This window comes from Dermochelys coriacea, chromosome 17 (genome assembly GCF_009764565.3).
Source record: "Dermochelys coriacea isolate rDerCor1 chromosome 17, rDerCor1.pri.v4, whole genome shotgun sequence".
In the NCBI taxonomy this organism is placed as follows: domain Eukaryota; kingdom Metazoa; phylum Chordata; order Testudines; family Dermochelyidae; genus Dermochelys; species Dermochelys coriacea.
The window spans coordinates 13,773,388-13,790,283 of NC_050084.1; the positions used below are offsets into that span (position 1 = coordinate 13,773,388).

The 16,896-nt window shown below is 40.6% G+C and overlaps 1 protein-coding gene across 6 annotated transcripts in view; it reads right to left on the reverse strand.

The window, feature by feature from the left end:
* GALNT17 (polypeptide N-acetylgalactosaminyltransferase 17) overlaps nucleotides 1-16,896 on the reverse strand; it is a 279,918-nt gene that overhangs the window by 9,737 nt on the left and 253,285 nt on the right. For 2 of the 6 annotated variants that reach the window (XM_038376323.2, XM_043499465.1), the window contains 3 exons: nucleotides 8,683-8,868; nucleotides 5,103-5,240; nucleotides 3,110-3,205 (listed from right to left, as the gene is read on the reverse strand). In XM_038376323.2, coding sequence (XP_038232251.1) covers nucleotides 3,110-3,205; nucleotides 5,103-5,240; nucleotides 8,683-8,868 — 420 coding nt within the window. Of the gene's footprint in view, nucleotides 1-3,109; nucleotides 3,206-5,102; nucleotides 5,241-8,682; nucleotides 8,869-10,172; nucleotides 10,316-15,021; nucleotides 15,190-16,896 lie in introns of those variants that run through there. The other 4 variants (XM_043499466.1, XM_043499467.1, XM_043499468.1 and 1 more) reach the window with 4 other exon arrangements.

Below are 16,896 nucleotides of genomic sequence, written 5' to 3' on the forward strand. Positions count from 1 at the left end.
GAAAAAACTATAAAAGAGTTCAATTATTATGCAAGTGCTACCACAAGCAAGAGGTAGAGAGACCATTTTCACACAGGAGTTTGACAAACATCTCTGGTAGTCTATCCTACAACTGCTAAAGCTACAGTGTGGAGCCAGAGCATGGCTGGAATCAGTTAAATGGGCTGGAATAGCCTTTTGCTCAGCCAGAAAACTAATGCTTTAGCTGCAAATCTTTTCAGTGAATTAATTACCTCAAACAAGTTTAGGAACCTTTCGGTCTTGCAGGAGACCTTTTTCCCCCTTGCACTCTTTTCTGGTGTATGTGAGAAATTGATTTCCTTAGGCAAGCTTCTTATTGTGCAAATATCTGGTGAGCACTTACTGTGATGGTCTTTGTTATATTTCAGAGTTTTGATCTTAATGAATGCAATTGCAGCCCTGAGCGCTCTCATGTAACACTGATGGAAGAAACAGCAGAATAAACCTTAGAGCCTCCCTTTGTCACAACTTCTAATGAGAACCTCATTGACCAGAGAATAGAGATGTTGGCTTACAGAACAACTGGGACCAGGAATTAAGACTTCACCCTGAGTCCTTGGGGGATGCACTTTTCTTTTTAGATGAAGGTTTGATAGGGAACTTACTTTGTAGATAGAGCGAACGTGTCAAACAGTGGCAGTTTATAAAGGCACCTTGGATCTCAGATTCTATTCTGTATGGTTTTTTATACCACCTTATTCCTGTCATATCGGAATGCTTTTCAGTGGTGCATTAATCAAGATGTCATGTGTGGCTAATTTTGTTTCTCATCCTCTGCCCAGGGCAAGAACTGTGTGGCAGTGTAGTGCTTTGCTTGGGTAGGGTTGGTTTTATAGTGTTGTTTTTAAATCTACCATTAGAAGACATTGTCATGTATAGGGTGATATACGTGATGTTGTCCATCTGGAAGATAGAGGGAATCAAAAAACCAAAACCAACATAGTAGAGCAAGGGAAATAATATACATCACATGCAATAAAGTTCCCAGAGCTTCTGGAATGATAGTCAGTCCTTCCTCTCCAAAAAACCCCACTCAAAGGCAGATGACTTGCCTTCTAATAAATAATACTCTACCTGGATGTTAAATATGCCTAGATAGAGTGGATCTTGGCACACTTATGGTCCAGGAAGTTTTTCTAGCAAAAGGCAAATGATGAAATCCCTTCAGTTCAGATGTTGAGCCAGAAGAGGTAGGGTGAGTAATGCCTGACCTGATTGTTCAGTGCTGTGCACAAATTTTTAGTAAGGTAAAAAGGGGAGCAACAGAAGAAAAGAGAATTATGAGAGATGAGATGCTGGCAGGTTTGCCTTTCCAATTCTAGTTGTAGCCAGTATCTACTGGTGCATTCATTCTCTGAGCACATTGACTGAGGAATATTCATGGTAAATAGGCTTAATGGCCTGTGATGGAATGTTAGATGGGGTGGGATCTGAGTTATTACAGAGAATTCTTTCCAGGATATCTGGCTGGTGAATCTTGCCCATATGCTCAGGGTTCAGCTGATCACCATATTTGGGGTCGGGAAGGAATTTTCCCTCCAGGGCAGATTGGAAGAGGCCCTGGGGGTTTTTCGCCTTCCTCTGTAGCATGGGGAACGGGTCACTTGCTGGAGGATTCTCTGCTCCTTGAAGTCTTTAAACCATGATTTGAGGACTTCAATAGCTCAGACCCAGGTGAGAGATTTATCGCAGGAGTGGGTGGGTGACATTCTGTGGCCTGCATTGTGCAGGAGGTCAGACTAGATGATCATAATGGTCCCTTCTGACCTTAATATCTATGAATCTATCTATGAATCTATGTGATCTGTATCCTTTCCATCTCTCACTTGATTATGCTCATATAATGATGGGTAAATCTCAAGCACTTGAGGAGGCTGAAGTTCGATACACACCCAAAAACTTGGATCTTTAGCTAAATTATCTGAAAAACCTCTTGGGTGTATATATAGAGATTGGACTGCAGATCCCATGAGAACAAGCTCCAATAGTCCCTGGGTTTGGTCAGGCAGGAATTTCATGATCTCTGGTGTCTCCTGCTTTTGGTCAAGCAGGAAAAAAATGAAACAAGTGGCCTATTGTATTATGGCTCTTTTACTTCCAGAAGTATCATGAACTTGCTAAGGACTCTTCATTCATATCATCCACCTCAAAATGCCCTTCTTCCATGGAGATGAAGGAAGGTGATGACTACCTGGCACACGTGACCAGGACTGCGATCCCAGATTAAGAGGAAGCACAAAAGCAGACATACAGGTCAGAATGAGAGAAGGATGCAAAGTGACAAAGGAGCCTTGGCAAGTTATTCCTGGAGGTTTGCAGATCTTGGAAGTATAGCATAATCCCCCAGTTTTAAGGATGGATGCAATGGCACTGTTTGTGCAGTACCTGTTCTATGGCAAAACATAGAATTTCCAACTCCAAGGCTGTCCAGCCAGGACTATTCAAGTGTAGTGAATTTACTATGTTTCTTTTTACAGTATTGAAGGATAAAATTATATCACAGGCTAAAGTAAGCCATAATATCAAACACACACCATGACAGCAACAAAAGTTAGGGAACTGATCTTTAGCTCAGAAGGTGATTTAAATTAAGACAAGGTCCAAACAGCCTTTTGGTTGGCCCATATTTTCTTGGGCAAGTAAGAGGTGTCCTACAAGTATGAGGCTAAGGTCTAGTAAGGCTCCATGTTAAGTCCTTACCTAGTTGAAAAAACATTCTAGTTACATCAGAAAAAAATCCCACCACCATTTGCTTTGTTTTCCCATGTGTCTCTTTATCTTGCTGGCATATGAACAGAAAAATAAAATGCCTTAAAATGTGTTGCATGAGCATGTTCTATTTTGCTGATTGGCTATTTGCTTTGCACAGCTCTCTTGAGATTATGGTAATTTAATTTGGAAAATTGCTTTAAGTAAATGGAAAAAAAAATTCCACCCCCGCCCTCTTCATTCTTAACAGGAAGACCAACCTTGTCATTTGAAAGTCTAAATGACCAGACCCCACTGCATGTCTTTATTATGCTTTGCAGCAATCTCGGCCGATTCTCTGTTACTTGTGCACACTGTACAACAGAAAATAAATCCTAACCTGAGGTCCCCAGCCGTGGCATGGATACAGTATTGCTGTGTGGTTCTCCTGTGGACCCTGGTCAAGGCATACATCTTTTGCTTTGTTGTTTCGAAGCTGTAGAAACAAACATTGCATATTTACGTATCCGTCCCTTACGGAGGGAAGACTAACTCATGATCACAGTGAAGTCCCTGGCCTTTAGTGTTATGGAAGAGAGGATGCTTTACACATCGTTGGCAATAGGTTTGTGTGCTGCATATACGATAGTTTTAATAACTTGCATTTATACAATAGCCACCACTAAAAACTATTGTTTACTGACAATTGCAATGATTTTAGTTGCCTCTGTATTTAGGATATAAGACATGTATGGTGATATGTTTTCAAGTCTTCCATGGTATGGTGTGGGGATCAGCGTAGCACTCTTTATTCCAGGTTTCAGAGTAGCAGCCGTGTTAGTCTGTATTCGCAAAAAAGAAAAGGAGTACTTGTGGCACCTTAGAGACTAACAAATTTATTTGAGCATAAGTTTTCGTGAGTTACAGCTCACTTCATCGGATGCAGCCGATGAAGTGAGCTGTAGCTCACGAAAGCTTATGCTCAAATAAATATGTTGGTCTCTAAGGTGCCACAAGTACTCCTTTTCTTTTTTACTCTTTATTCCTTATGCTGAAGTTCTCTAGAAGCCCTGAAATAAAATTCAGAGTGTCTTATGTGGGTGCAATGATGGAGCGTGGGGGAAAAAGGACATCAGAAACCCTTTTCATGCTACCATGAGAGAGCAGGATGGGACCCAGGTCTAGCGATTAGGCAAAAGTCCCAACTCATTTGCCCAGAGGATGCAGTCAGCCATCTTGGATACATGGTCAGAGCTCTCCACTCTTGTGCCCATATTGCAGTTGGCAGCAAGCACTGGCAACACCTCTTTTCGAAAGAGTAATAGAGGGCATAGGGGTCATTGCAGTGCTTCTTGTGGGCAAGACTGCAAAGTGTTTATAGCTTTTAAATCTCCAGATCATAATGCTCACCCAAGCTGTAGCTGTGAGTGAAATTGGTGCAGTCTTGCCATTAGTCAGGCATTTTTAAGGAACTTAGGAGAAGTGTGGTAACCGAGAGGTGGGAAATGATGTACACATATGCTACTGGCCGGGGAGGAGAAGAGAAGAGAAATTGAGGAAACTGAAAAGAGGTCAAGGAGAAGCTTGCACATACTAATACAGACATCGTGTTAAAATTTATACTGTAAAGTGAATTAAGTGTTGAGACATGAGTCAAGCAATGAGAATTGCTCATGTAGTCATTTGTTCTCCAGAATCTCCCCATATAGACCAAGTGAAGTTATATCACACATTGAAAATTCCTGTCTCTATTTCCAGCTTAAAAGACATAACATTGGTGCGGGACATGTTCTTGGGATTCATGACCAGCTGAGATCCCTGGGCAGTTTTGGCGACTGCCCAGGCAGTCACTATTCCATGGGAAATGTATTGCAATGGATCATTATTACTTAATTACTGTGAATAGCTGTTTTTATAATTCTCATGTGGTCCCAATGTCAGTCAATAGTGAATTCCGTCTCTTTACATGGCACAATGGTATGGCTTTGGGGCAAAGGATTACACCCTATAGAGCACATATGTCCAGGCCCCTGCAAACTGGCAGAAAAGTTAGGTCAAGCGTAAGTTAAGAAATTACTACAATAGGACAGCACATTCCAAAAAATATTTTTACACACACACACACACACTTATCCAACGGAGTTTAGAAGGCACCATGCACAATATTGTGGTAACTATTTCAATATTAGAGTATATATGGGACCCTAAAATTGGGAATGAACCTAACGCTCAAAACATTACAGGGATCGGTGAACAAATTCTAAAATGCAGCTCTTCAAGTTCATCTTGAAAGGTGTTTCTGATTAGATACACATTGGCATGCTCATGTGTCATTTCTTTATACAGTACGATACTTAGCGGTGTGTGTTAAGAACATGCTTTGTCTTAATTACCTCCCCATAGGCAATAGTATTATTGTATCTCCTCATTTCTGGGTAAACATGGTCCAGGTACCACTGGAAATTCTTACACTTTAAGCTTTTTCTTAATGCTTTTCTCTCCGAGACATCCCCAATGTCAATGCCTGGATTCTGAAAAAGAAAGACACACACGTGGCACCTTAGGTAAGAGTTTATTCTTGCCATGTTATTTAAGGGATTGGATTTCCTTGAGTTTTGATATGGTTGCTGAACAGCTGAAGATTTCCAAGCGCCACTCTACATACAGCAGAACTATGCTATTTTCAACCCCTCACCCCACCCATTTCTAAAAAAACCCTTGTCCAAGCAGGTTAATAGAAAGACAAGTATCTCATAGCCATAAACAGGAAGAAATATACATTTTAAAAAACATGTTTAAAATCATTCTTTCAATTGTCAACGCCTCAGTACTTGACAGATTGAGGCGAAGTGGGCAGGAATTCAGAGAAGACAAATAAGATTTTAGGAAGCTGGAAGAACTGACTTTTGAGGAAAGATTAAGAGACTATTAAAGTCAGTGGGCTTTGGATCAGTCCCTAAAGCCAGAGAATTTCCTGAAGGGATCAGTGCCCAAAGTGTTCAGAAGAGCTTAGTTCCCATTTAGGCACCCAAGTAAGAGTCCGTCTTTCCAAAAGAGCTCAGTGACCAACGTGCTGATAATCTGGCCATAGGTTATTAGAGTGGGAGGGACTGAGTGTTGAGCTCTCATGAAAATCTGGCCCCAATTATGAGGACTGTACACTTAAAAATCTGTCCCTTCTAAAAGAATGAAATTTGTGAAATTTTGCTAATAGATGGCTGAAGAGTGAGCATGTTTAGGAAGGTGTAAAAGAAAGACTCAAGGCATCATGGGGGAACAAAATCAAGAGTAATAGAATAAAATTATGGAGACAATTAAGTTTAGGTTGAACCTCAGGAAAACCTTCTGACAAATTGAACTATTATACTTGAAATAGTCTCCCAAGGGAAACAGTAGAAGCCCCATTAGTTGTGTTGATTTGAAAATGAGCAAAGCTATTGTATATGTCCCAATGTGAACAATCCTACAGTGGCCAGGAAAAATGACTCAGATTATTCCCATCTTTAACTTCTTTTAAGTAATTTCAAGAACTAGAGTAATAGTTTGGTCTGGGAAATTAGAGGCATGATACAACCATCCTTATTCATTTAAACAGGTGTCTTTTATACTTTTGTATTTTCAAAGTTCATTAGATTCAGTCAGGAAAGCAATTTTCTAGGACAACACTTGTAATGATCTTCTAACGAATTGTTCACTCTGCTTTTCAGAAGAGAGCATTTTAAATGGTACCAATAGGTAAAAATAAATATGATTCAACTTAGTATAAAATCTGGATGAAGTGAGCTGGGATGATGTACTAAGCAAGCCTATAAACCAGTCAGACTGAAATATTCAGAGCATGGTGTTTTACATTGAGCAAACATGTTCCATATATTATATAAAAACAAAAAGAAGGGGTCAATACATGTTTGCACTGAGGAAGTTTTGTAATGGTTACGAACAAAGGTACTTTAAAATTAAACCCTCACAGGGTGACTAATAATGCCCATAGAAAATTCTTGAACCATTTGAAAAAGACTCAGCTGCTCTTTTAAGACCATTTCTAGTGAGATTCCCTCTGCTCCTTATGCATAGAACCTCACTGCCCTCAAAACTTGGGATCTAATTTTCTACTCTCCCTGGTGTGCTCCAAAAAACAAAAAGCCACTCATCCCAAATGCAAGCCTCCCAAAGAAACTTTTATTCACTTTCTTACACAGAAAGGTCTAAGGCTTAGGTCTGAGCCCACTCAACTTGCTTAGAACGCTATCTCAAGTTAGACAAGAATGACTGCAGATACAGCCTAAGAAAAGCTAGAAAGCAGTCAGACTCCTGTTATCTTTCCTTCTTCATCACAGGCACTTGGAGTACTCACAACACTCAGATCATATAAGCCCCAGCTCATCTGTTTCACAACAGCATTTTAATTAGGGACCATCTGCAGTCCTCAGCATGTCAAATCAGGAAATCCCTTTCAGAAGGTTAGTACCTAATCAACTGCACCAAGGAAATACTCTTTGTTCTCTGACAAAGAACAAAAGGCTATGTTACTGCGTGTCCAAATGCCAGTAAATCTCCTCAGACTTAACCTTTCTTCAGACTACAGTGGCAGCACGCTCATCCCTCAAAGATGGTGTTTTCTTATAAGCACACTGTACTGTAACAGGACCAAAGCTGCTGTACTAAATGGAATTCTTTATTTGGATGTGCTCTATAAAGCCTAAGCATATATTTGGCAATCCCTCTGCAGGTAGAAGCTCCTGTTGAAGTCAAAAGGAGTTTTTCCTGGATATGGATATCCAGAGTGGCTCCTTGAAACTAAACTTTAATAAGGGCATAGGTAAACAACTCTGTTCACTGGTGACACAGCCACTCAAGTCAATAGTCTTCCCATGTATTTCTATGGGAGTTGGATTAGGCCCTATCCAACATTCACCCACAACTGCTATTGGAGACATGAAGTACTACAAGCTGAGGCCCCAATCCTGTAAGCTGGCCCACAGAGGCAGACCCTTATGCCTGTGCAAAGTCCTGCTGAAGTTAACGGGGTTCTGCACAGAAGCTGAGGTTGACCCACACGTATCAGATTGCAGAAATGTAGCCTTTGTGAGTAACAAAATCGCTGCAAAGCAGAGTTTGAGGAAGCTCCTGGCTTCTGCAAGGAAGGATTTAACTAAGAAGTTTTTGCAAAAACTCAGTGTTCAAGCATTTATGTGAAATAAACATAGCCACCAAGGATATCACACAATGTATTGTACTATTTAGAGCAGTTTCACAAACACAAATCTGTTGGAATTGGAGCCCATTTCATGAATAGCTGTTCCATTGTCTTGGATGTTTGTGGATCTAAGGCATCTGTAAACATGGTTTCTAAATGCTATTTGTCTCTAAATTGTAAGGTCTTCAGGGCAGAGACCCTGCTCAGCCTATGTTTGTAAAGCACTGTGTTCAAGGCTGGGAACTTGGAATAGAAATTATTTTTCCAACAATTTTTGTAGAATACATTCTCAACAGAATGAGCTTGGGCTACAAGTTGGAGAATTTACAATGGTGTTATTATAGAAGTGATGGTTTCCTGTTACTATGGGTCTGTGTAGCAAAGCATATAATGTACATTCACCACATGAAAGTGTGATAAAAAGACATTTACTGACTGGTGCAGAAACATTTGACCATTTGCTGTCTTTAATCCCACAGAAAGACAAAATTTACTGGGTAACGTCAGTGATATAAATACACAGTAAATATGAATTGAAGTGCGAGGCAAATAAATTGCGTGTTTAATCTTCAGAAAGAACAAGCCAAACCCTGAGCTGGTGTTAATTGGCATAGTTACACGGACTTCTATGTCGTCCAGTAATACCCTCCAGCAAAGTTAACGGAGCTATGTTTATTTACACCATCTGTATCATGATGCAAAAAGACAGCTATGTACTGTTTAAGATCTTAAAAAGATAAGAGGTAAGACTACATGAATTGAAGGAAAGACTGTACCTCCAGTGGCAAGTTCCACGCAATGTAAACATGAGACTTGTAATCGTCCATCCACACTTCGGCTACTCGCAAAGCATTCCGCTTGGTGTAGAAACCAATGTTATTGTTGTAGGGCTTCTTCTTGCGTTCAATGTGAGCGACTCTGGAGCATGGCAGGACTTCCATGCTGCCACCACAAAGCCACACCTGAAACAGACCAGAATAAAACATGCAACACGTTGGTTTAAGGACTGAATTTTCAGATCAGAATCCAGCACGTTAATCTCTGCTGCTCTCAGAATTCAATCATCCAGAAATGAAAGAAGGAGAAAGAAGGGCTGTTTCTCTCCCCCTCCACTCCCCCACCCCATGAACTATCACAGTCTGTTGACCAGTGTGGATGGTAGCGTAGTCTGAAACTGAAAAGGCTCTGTAATACCTTAGAGCCCAATAATGCAAATACTGTCAGCGTAGTGCTCACTACTGTAAATGCCAATTAGACTACTCATCATAGCAAGCACTCTGTAGGGAGAAATTTGGGCCCTATTTAAAATCAATGGCAAAACTCCCTATGGACTTCAGTGAGGCCAAGATTTTGCGCTACGTTTGGTGAGTGCCTGCAGGATTGGGCCCTTAGTTTACATGGCTGTTACTCTTGACCAATAGAGTGTACACACCACTTTTTATTCAAGTCATAGTGGTGTGTGACGTATCAGCATTATTGATGCTGACAACGGCACCAGAGGTCTGGAAAGGGCCCAATCCAAACTCACTGACTTCAACTGGAGACTTTCCATTGGTTTGGATCAGGCCTTGAATTCAATTCTTAGCCATGTCCAATCCTGGGAATTTGTTGGGAAGGAAGCAAAGCCCTAAGCCTTTTCCACAGCTGTACGTGCTTAGGGCATTCTGGGTGACCAATGGAATATCAGCAATGTTTGAATCTACAAGAAAGGTAACTCAGTGAAACAGATTGTAGTGACAGATTTCTCTAGGAAACATTTGCGCATGCTTCCCCTGCCCTGCCTAGGGTGACCAGATGTCCCAATATTATAGGGACAGTCCCGATTTTTTTTTTTTAAATATAGGCTCCTATTACTCCCCACCCCCGTCCCAATTTTTCACACTTACTGTCTGGTCATCCTACCCCCACTTAATGGTGTAAACTTCTTTAAATCACAGTTTATATTTTATTACAATAACTTCAAGTCTTTTCTCTCACTCAGAAATGGACTGAGGCATACAACAAACAATATATTCTTCCCAGAAACCTTTATGTAAAGTCTTAGCATACCTGTACTCTACAATCCCTGCTTTTTTCCCCCCATTGTTTTTCTCCATCTTAAATTAATAACGGATCATACCCAGGGCTCTTGGCACTGGACAGTTATGGCACAAACACATGCCAGGGATGCCTAATGATCATGGTTCGGCCTATTTTGTGGTGTTATTCATTAATGTTTTGCATAATTATTATAGCACCCACAGTTCGATATTATTTCTATGCCCACGAATTTTTATTCAATCTGTGTTCTCCAATTTACATTGGCCTCTTTCTATATGGCTCTAGATAGTGCTGGGATACCAGATTTGCCATGCCAGCCCTGTTGGTCAGATTCTGATCTCCATTACCCTGCAGTAAAAATAGAGATTAATTGCATTGGCCCAAAAGGCACACAATTCTAGGAGACACACAAAAAGAGCATATATGTGTGTCCATTCAGAACTCTATGGCTACACAGAGGGGCCTTTGAGAGCTCACCACTTGTATCTAGGAGATACTAAGGTAAGCTGCTCTAGGAGTTATTCCCTTGCACTTTCCTATATTAATAATGCCCAAACTGAAAAATAATATTTAGTTATCCAAGGCAATCAGCCAGTTTTTAATAACCTCCGCTGTTTATTTAAATGGATAAGTTCAAACGCCAGTTTTCATGCACAAATGAGGAACTACAATGAGCAAGTGGGCATCTTCCAGGAACATCCTGTAGCTAGTGCTGTACCTTCCTTGCTCTCAGCAACACATACACCGTGTATTATTTGTATTCCAGTAGTTCCCAGGAGCCCAATTCACGTATTAGGGTTCCACTGTGCTAGGTGCTGCACAAAACAAAACCCCCCACACACCCTGATCCTGAGGTTTGCCCTTGACTTCAAACACCATCACCACCAAATCAAAGACAGAATTCAGAATTGTGTCATTTTTCATGCATCTGAGCATCCCTGCTAGCATATTTTATTTCAGAACCACAACATTTCAGTGATTCCAAAAGGAAATATTATGGGATTTCAGTTCCAAGACAAATTTTCAGATTTTGGCTTTTCATCCTGATTGAGGACAGAGAATAATTCTGACAACATGAAAGTGTTCACAGAACTAAAATTCTTTCCCAACACTACTAGTTAGTAGGCTCGGGATGCAACTATTAGGGTATTGCGTTTTACTCACAATCACAATCTTTTCATTGGGGACAAAAAGTTTATGTTTCAGGAATAAATGTACAAAGAAAATGCACTAACATATATGGTAGTAAACTCAGGGATAATGTCTCAGGTATCATTTGAAGGGCACTGATGTGTGTATGTAGACACACAAGTCTGTTGCAGTAAGATCAATAAGGGTTTAAAATTAAAAAGGAATTATAAATATGAATGACCATGCTCTATGTGCAAATAGATCAAGCTGTCATAATAAAATAAATAAAAATTGACACATCTCTACCAAATATTTCCTACCTGATGAGAACTGTAGCAGAGAGAAATAACTCCAATGTGATTTAAAACCAAATTTGTTTAACTACTTGTATTTTTATAGAACTCTTCATCCTAGGAACACTCATATCTAAGTCTTATCAAACTCCTGTGAAGTATGGAAAATATTATTAGTCTTCCCATCTGTACAATGGGGACAAGGCACAGAGCAGCTGTCACTTGGTTGCTCACACAAAGCCAGATTGGGTTTCCCTTACTGACACTGGTGGGTAGTGAAGTGGCTGCACTGAAGTGGCCCAGATGGACTAGGCAGGGAATAGAATCCAAGTGTCTTGCCTTCCCTTCTTGTACACTAAGCATTAGATATACTTCTTTCAGTAAGTTCAAATTGATCTATTTCATGCATATCTATACCCTGTTTACAAAGGACTAACAGTAACTTACTTTGAACATGGAGTTTCCATATAGGTGTTATTGGAGCAAAGAGAAGAATATCTGGGCATCTTCCTACTGAGAAGTACAAGACTAACCTTCCAATTAAGCCATCTTCCCAATGATCCCAAGAGCCACTTAATGTGGGTCTTCAAGTGACACAAGTGCTTGAAATGCCATAAGCCTTTAACACACATTAGTACTTAAAGCTACCTATATGTTGCCGTGTCTTAACCTGCCTTAAGTCTTTAGACAGCTTTGCACATGTAATTGAGAAGTTCATTGGAAAGGGCTGTTTCATTTACTCTTCACTTATATCGCTGTTGAGTGTCACTCAGTTAAGCTTTCAAATAATGGGGATGGTCCCCAGGGAACCAGTTTAAGTGGATTTCCCAGTTAAGTGTATAGAAATCTAGATCATTGCAAAAAAAACCTGAGCCACCATGAGGCATTGTTTGCTACAATAACTCATTTTAAACTAGTTAATGTATCCCACACAGTTACATTGACTGTATGGAGGATTTTCCCATTACTCACAGCTAATGTTTGATCCACTAAAAGGGAGAACATAAAATAAATCGCAACACTCAGATCAATGAGGAAAAAATCCACTTTTAAATTAAGTCATGTTTGGACATTTAACTTGGCAGTGTCCTTTATATATATATTAGTTACAAAAGGAGCAAATTGTGTGTTAATAATATGCATGCTTAGGATAGAATGCATGTTTCAAAAGTTTACTATGGTATATTTCCTAGTGGGAAAAAGAATCATGAAAGTCTTCATTATTTTTTCAGCATAAGACTCAAATATGCAACAGCTATTAGCCAACCATTCATCCATCCCAAAAGTAGTAAAACTGGATGCATCTCCCTCCAGTATTTGATAATGGTGACTATGTAACGTCTTCTCTATCAAGCATAGAAAGCCAGGTCATGGGGATACCAGAATACATAAATAATTTTTTTGAACTAAGCTCCATAGAGCGAATCTCAAAGAAACAAATAAAAAAATAAATCTTTCACCCACAGACCTTTGAAATACACAACAAAAGAGTGGTGGGTGATGCATTTCCAATTATCTTCCAAACAAAAATTTATAGCCTTAGGAATTAATGAGAAAAGAATATATAATAATTTGTCTTGTGTAGTGAAATTTACTAGTGATGTTGAAATGATATCAGTGATCTCTTCTCTAGATATTTTTGTCATACGTGAGAAGGACAAAAGGGGAGGGGGTGAACACATGATGATCCAAGTTTGACATAATTTCACTAGTACAGGGGCTATTTAACTTTCCCTTCCAATCACCCTTTTCAAGCAGGAAAACTTCACTGCTGTGGTAATAAATTCATGAGCTTTTTGGCATCTCAGTTTCCTTGAGGCTAAAGGTAGGCCATTGTGGAAGGCTAAAGCAGGAAGGAGAACTGATTCTGGACACTGCAATATGGAGTTAGGGTCTCCAGATTCATGGAGGCCACCTTCCTATCGAGTAAGCCATCTTACTCTGCAGGCCTGAGGTGCCAGAAATCAGGGGCTTGTTTCAACTCCCACTGGTTTCAGAAGGTGTTGGATGAAGCTCCAGGAAAAGCATGTGTTATCCTGAGCACATAGGCTGTAAGGGGGGGGGGAGAAAGAAAAACATACTGCCAGCAGCATGAGCAGGGAGGCACCAGCAGAGAAAACAGCTTGGGGGAAGAAGCCCACAAACATGGAAGAATCACTCTAGGGGAAATGTCAGGCAGGTTCTTTCCAGAGTTAAAATACTTGCACTATATGTGCACTTGCACAATTGGTTGTGATGGGTTTGTTTGTGTGTTATGCCAGACCTCAGAGTTTTTCAATGGAATTCATCCTGACAAGCAGGTAGTGTGCATCTGAGAAGGCTCCATGCAATCATTCCAGTTCACATTTGTAAGATAGAAGAGGCATTTTTACATTGCTCTTGTTGGAAAGGGAAGCCATTTGCATTTATTGGTCTCAAATGACAGCTAGGAATCATTCACTGTGCTTGTCAGTATCTTTATTTTTCAGGATATTCACACGAGTGTAAGGTCTAGGCCCTTAGGACTGAGATGGAACCAGAAGATGAAGCACTCTGTAGCCTGTCAGAGAAAAAGACTATGTGCTATCTGATTGCCACCTGCCAAGATTACTGCACTCACTTTAATAGAAAGAGAATGGTCGATTACTTTAGGAAATGCAATACACAAATGGTGCGTGAGCAAGAGAGAGCCAGGGAGATGTCAGGTTAACTAGACCAGCTCATCTCTACAGCCACAGAAATATTTTTCACAGTGTTAATTACCTTTCCTGTTCCCTTTGCCCTCAAAGAAATGCCATAACCATCAATTTGCTTTGCTACTGTCAGACAGCAGCAGCAATAACCCTAAAAGGCATATTCTTTAAAACAAAATGACCCTTCACAATCAGTCTAACATCAAAATAACTTCAAGCAAAAAAAGCATAATCCAGGTCTAGTGATCAGGGCTGATCCTGCTCACATGAAGTAGGTAAAACTCTGAGTTCAGTGGGAGCATCCCTCTGCATAAGCACTGGAGTAAAGGGTTTGTACATCTTTTCAGTAATCTCTGCCTGATTGTGTGAACTCCCTGGACTGGGACTCTAATGTCTGCTCTGCCTCCGATTCACTCTAGCTGAATCTCTGTACATTAATTTCCTCCTCATTTGTAAAATGGGGCCAACATGTGCTTTATTTACTAGCTAAGCTCATCCTTTGAGATCCATGAAGGAAGATGCACTGAAAGTGCAAAAGATTCTTACTGTTACAAATGTGGTCTTTGTGGAAGGAGACAGGTTTGTTTTGCTCATATTATTGAAATGATTTTATCCTCTAATACACAGCTTGTGTGGTAGGCAGGTCAACTGAGCCCTAATCCTACAAAGCACGTGCTTTGCTGCTCCTGTGCTTCAAGTTAAGCACATGCTCAAGTACTTTGTTGGATTGTGCTGAAGCATCAACAGCAACGTAACGGGGTCAGCACCTGCCTCTTTGAGCACCCCCTTCCCTGACCAATTATGCCTGAAATCACAGTGCTTCAGCGACTCAGCCCTCTGTTTGAGCTGCATTCACTATCCTCCCTTCCAGGGTATACAGGCTCAGGTTCTTTCCCCAGCCTTGGAATGGGGCCATAGCTCTAAGGTTTCTTCTCAGATGCCCTGTCTTCAACAACGCAACCCAGGCTCATCTCTATACTTGCAGCTGGTGTCCTTTCAGGAGTCCTCCCTGGGCTCAATCTTCAACCATGCCCCATCTCAGTGCCCTTGCCAGGTTGTGAGCTCAGCCTGCCCACACTGACCTGTCCACAATCCTGCTGCTCAACCAGCCAGGCACCTAGTCCTCTTGGAGATCCAAGAAGAAACTGAACTCTCTGCTTGCCTGCTTGCCTTTTATATGGCCCTTCTGACACCTGATTGGTCACTCCAGCAGCCCCTCCAATTGGTTGCTTCTCTGTAGCCACTCTAGGCTGCCTAGAGGACTTCTCCTCTACTCTATTCTGGGGTGGGGTAACGCAGAGCCATGAGGCCTCCAACAGGGGGCCTGCACACCGAGTCCACCCCATCACAGGTGAGATGAAAAGGTGAGTGGTTTTGATTCTCTCAAACAATGATTTTATGGCAGACGGAAGGGATATTTCCCCAGCCCTATCAAAAAAGTTAGGAAGTGAACTAATTAAAAGAGTCTAGCTTATAGAAAGCAATCTCCCAAGCAATTCACAAGAAAACAATACTAGTTCTATCAGGATATTCACTGAAAGGGAAACGTGGGTAAAATCCTACTCCACCCCATTGAGAGCCAGACCTGCTGTTGGGAGACAAAAAAAACCAACCCAATCCTGCCAATATGGTGATGAGGGAAAAAGTTGTTCCTAGCCCCCCAAGGAAAATGGCAACTAGCAAAATGCCCACAGTAGGTCAAGAGGAGCCTGGTCTCAACACCAGGCAGACAAATCAAAAGTCATTCCTTAACCAGTTAGAAGTGTCTACAGAAGTGGAAATAAATGTAATTTTTGGAATGCTGGATTTGGAAACAAGAAACTGGGGGAATTTCCCAGAGATAAATAGGGGACAATAGTAGGGTTGGGGGAGGAGGAAGGGAGGAAAAGAAAATGGGACAGAAAACACTCCTTGTGGAAACATTGATGGAGCTTCACCCTGATTAGTTAATGAACTCTAACACCTGGGCTTGATGATGAGCTGGGTGAAATCTTTTTTTGGCAAATAGATGTTTTGCCAAAAAAATGCATTGGGGGGGTCTCTGAAATTATTTGCAAATTCAGGTTGAATTTCACGAATAGCTTCAATTGATTTTTTTTAAAGTCAAAACATTTTATTTTGACTTAGAAACAGCTTTTCATTTGGCCAATATTTAAAATAACATGAATCAAAATGAAAAAAATTCTAAGAAAGTTTCTTTTCAAGCCAACTGAAATATTTTGTTTGATTCTAAATGAACTTTTGAGTTTTTCAAGTTAATGAAAATTTTTGAAAACATTGGTTCCGATTTGAACTAAATTTTATTTTATTTAAAAAACAAACAAACAAAAAACCCCCAACCTTTTGGTTTGGCTCCTGAACAAAAAAAAAAATCCAGTATGTACTCAGTTCTGTTGTTAAGCAGAGGGAGGTAGGGTGGATGGAGGAGAGAAATGCTCTCTGGACTTAACAGTGGAAGTGTCAGAAAAGGCCTTCCTTTCTAGAGATGTAGATTTTCTTCTCTTTGCTGTAATTAAGCTAAGGAAAGCCTGTCTCATTGGGCTTTAGTCAAATATACTGATATGTAAACCATTTCTTTTAATCAGATTCTCTGTTTTCAAACCAAATCCTGTTTTTTAAGAAGGATGCTAACGGGTTGGTATTGTGCAAAGATTTCCTTGGAAAATGCAGAGCCCTTCAACCTCCAAGGAAAAGTAGAGAAGGCAAAAGGTGGGATCTGAGGCCAAAGCCTCTCTGCCTATTCTTAGTCAAACATGTGTCCCTCGCCAAGTGAGATGTGTTGCAAAGGCTATGCCAGGCACATGCTCAGGGTGAAGTATAAGGCCCAAAACAGAGACATGAGTTGTGTGACCGG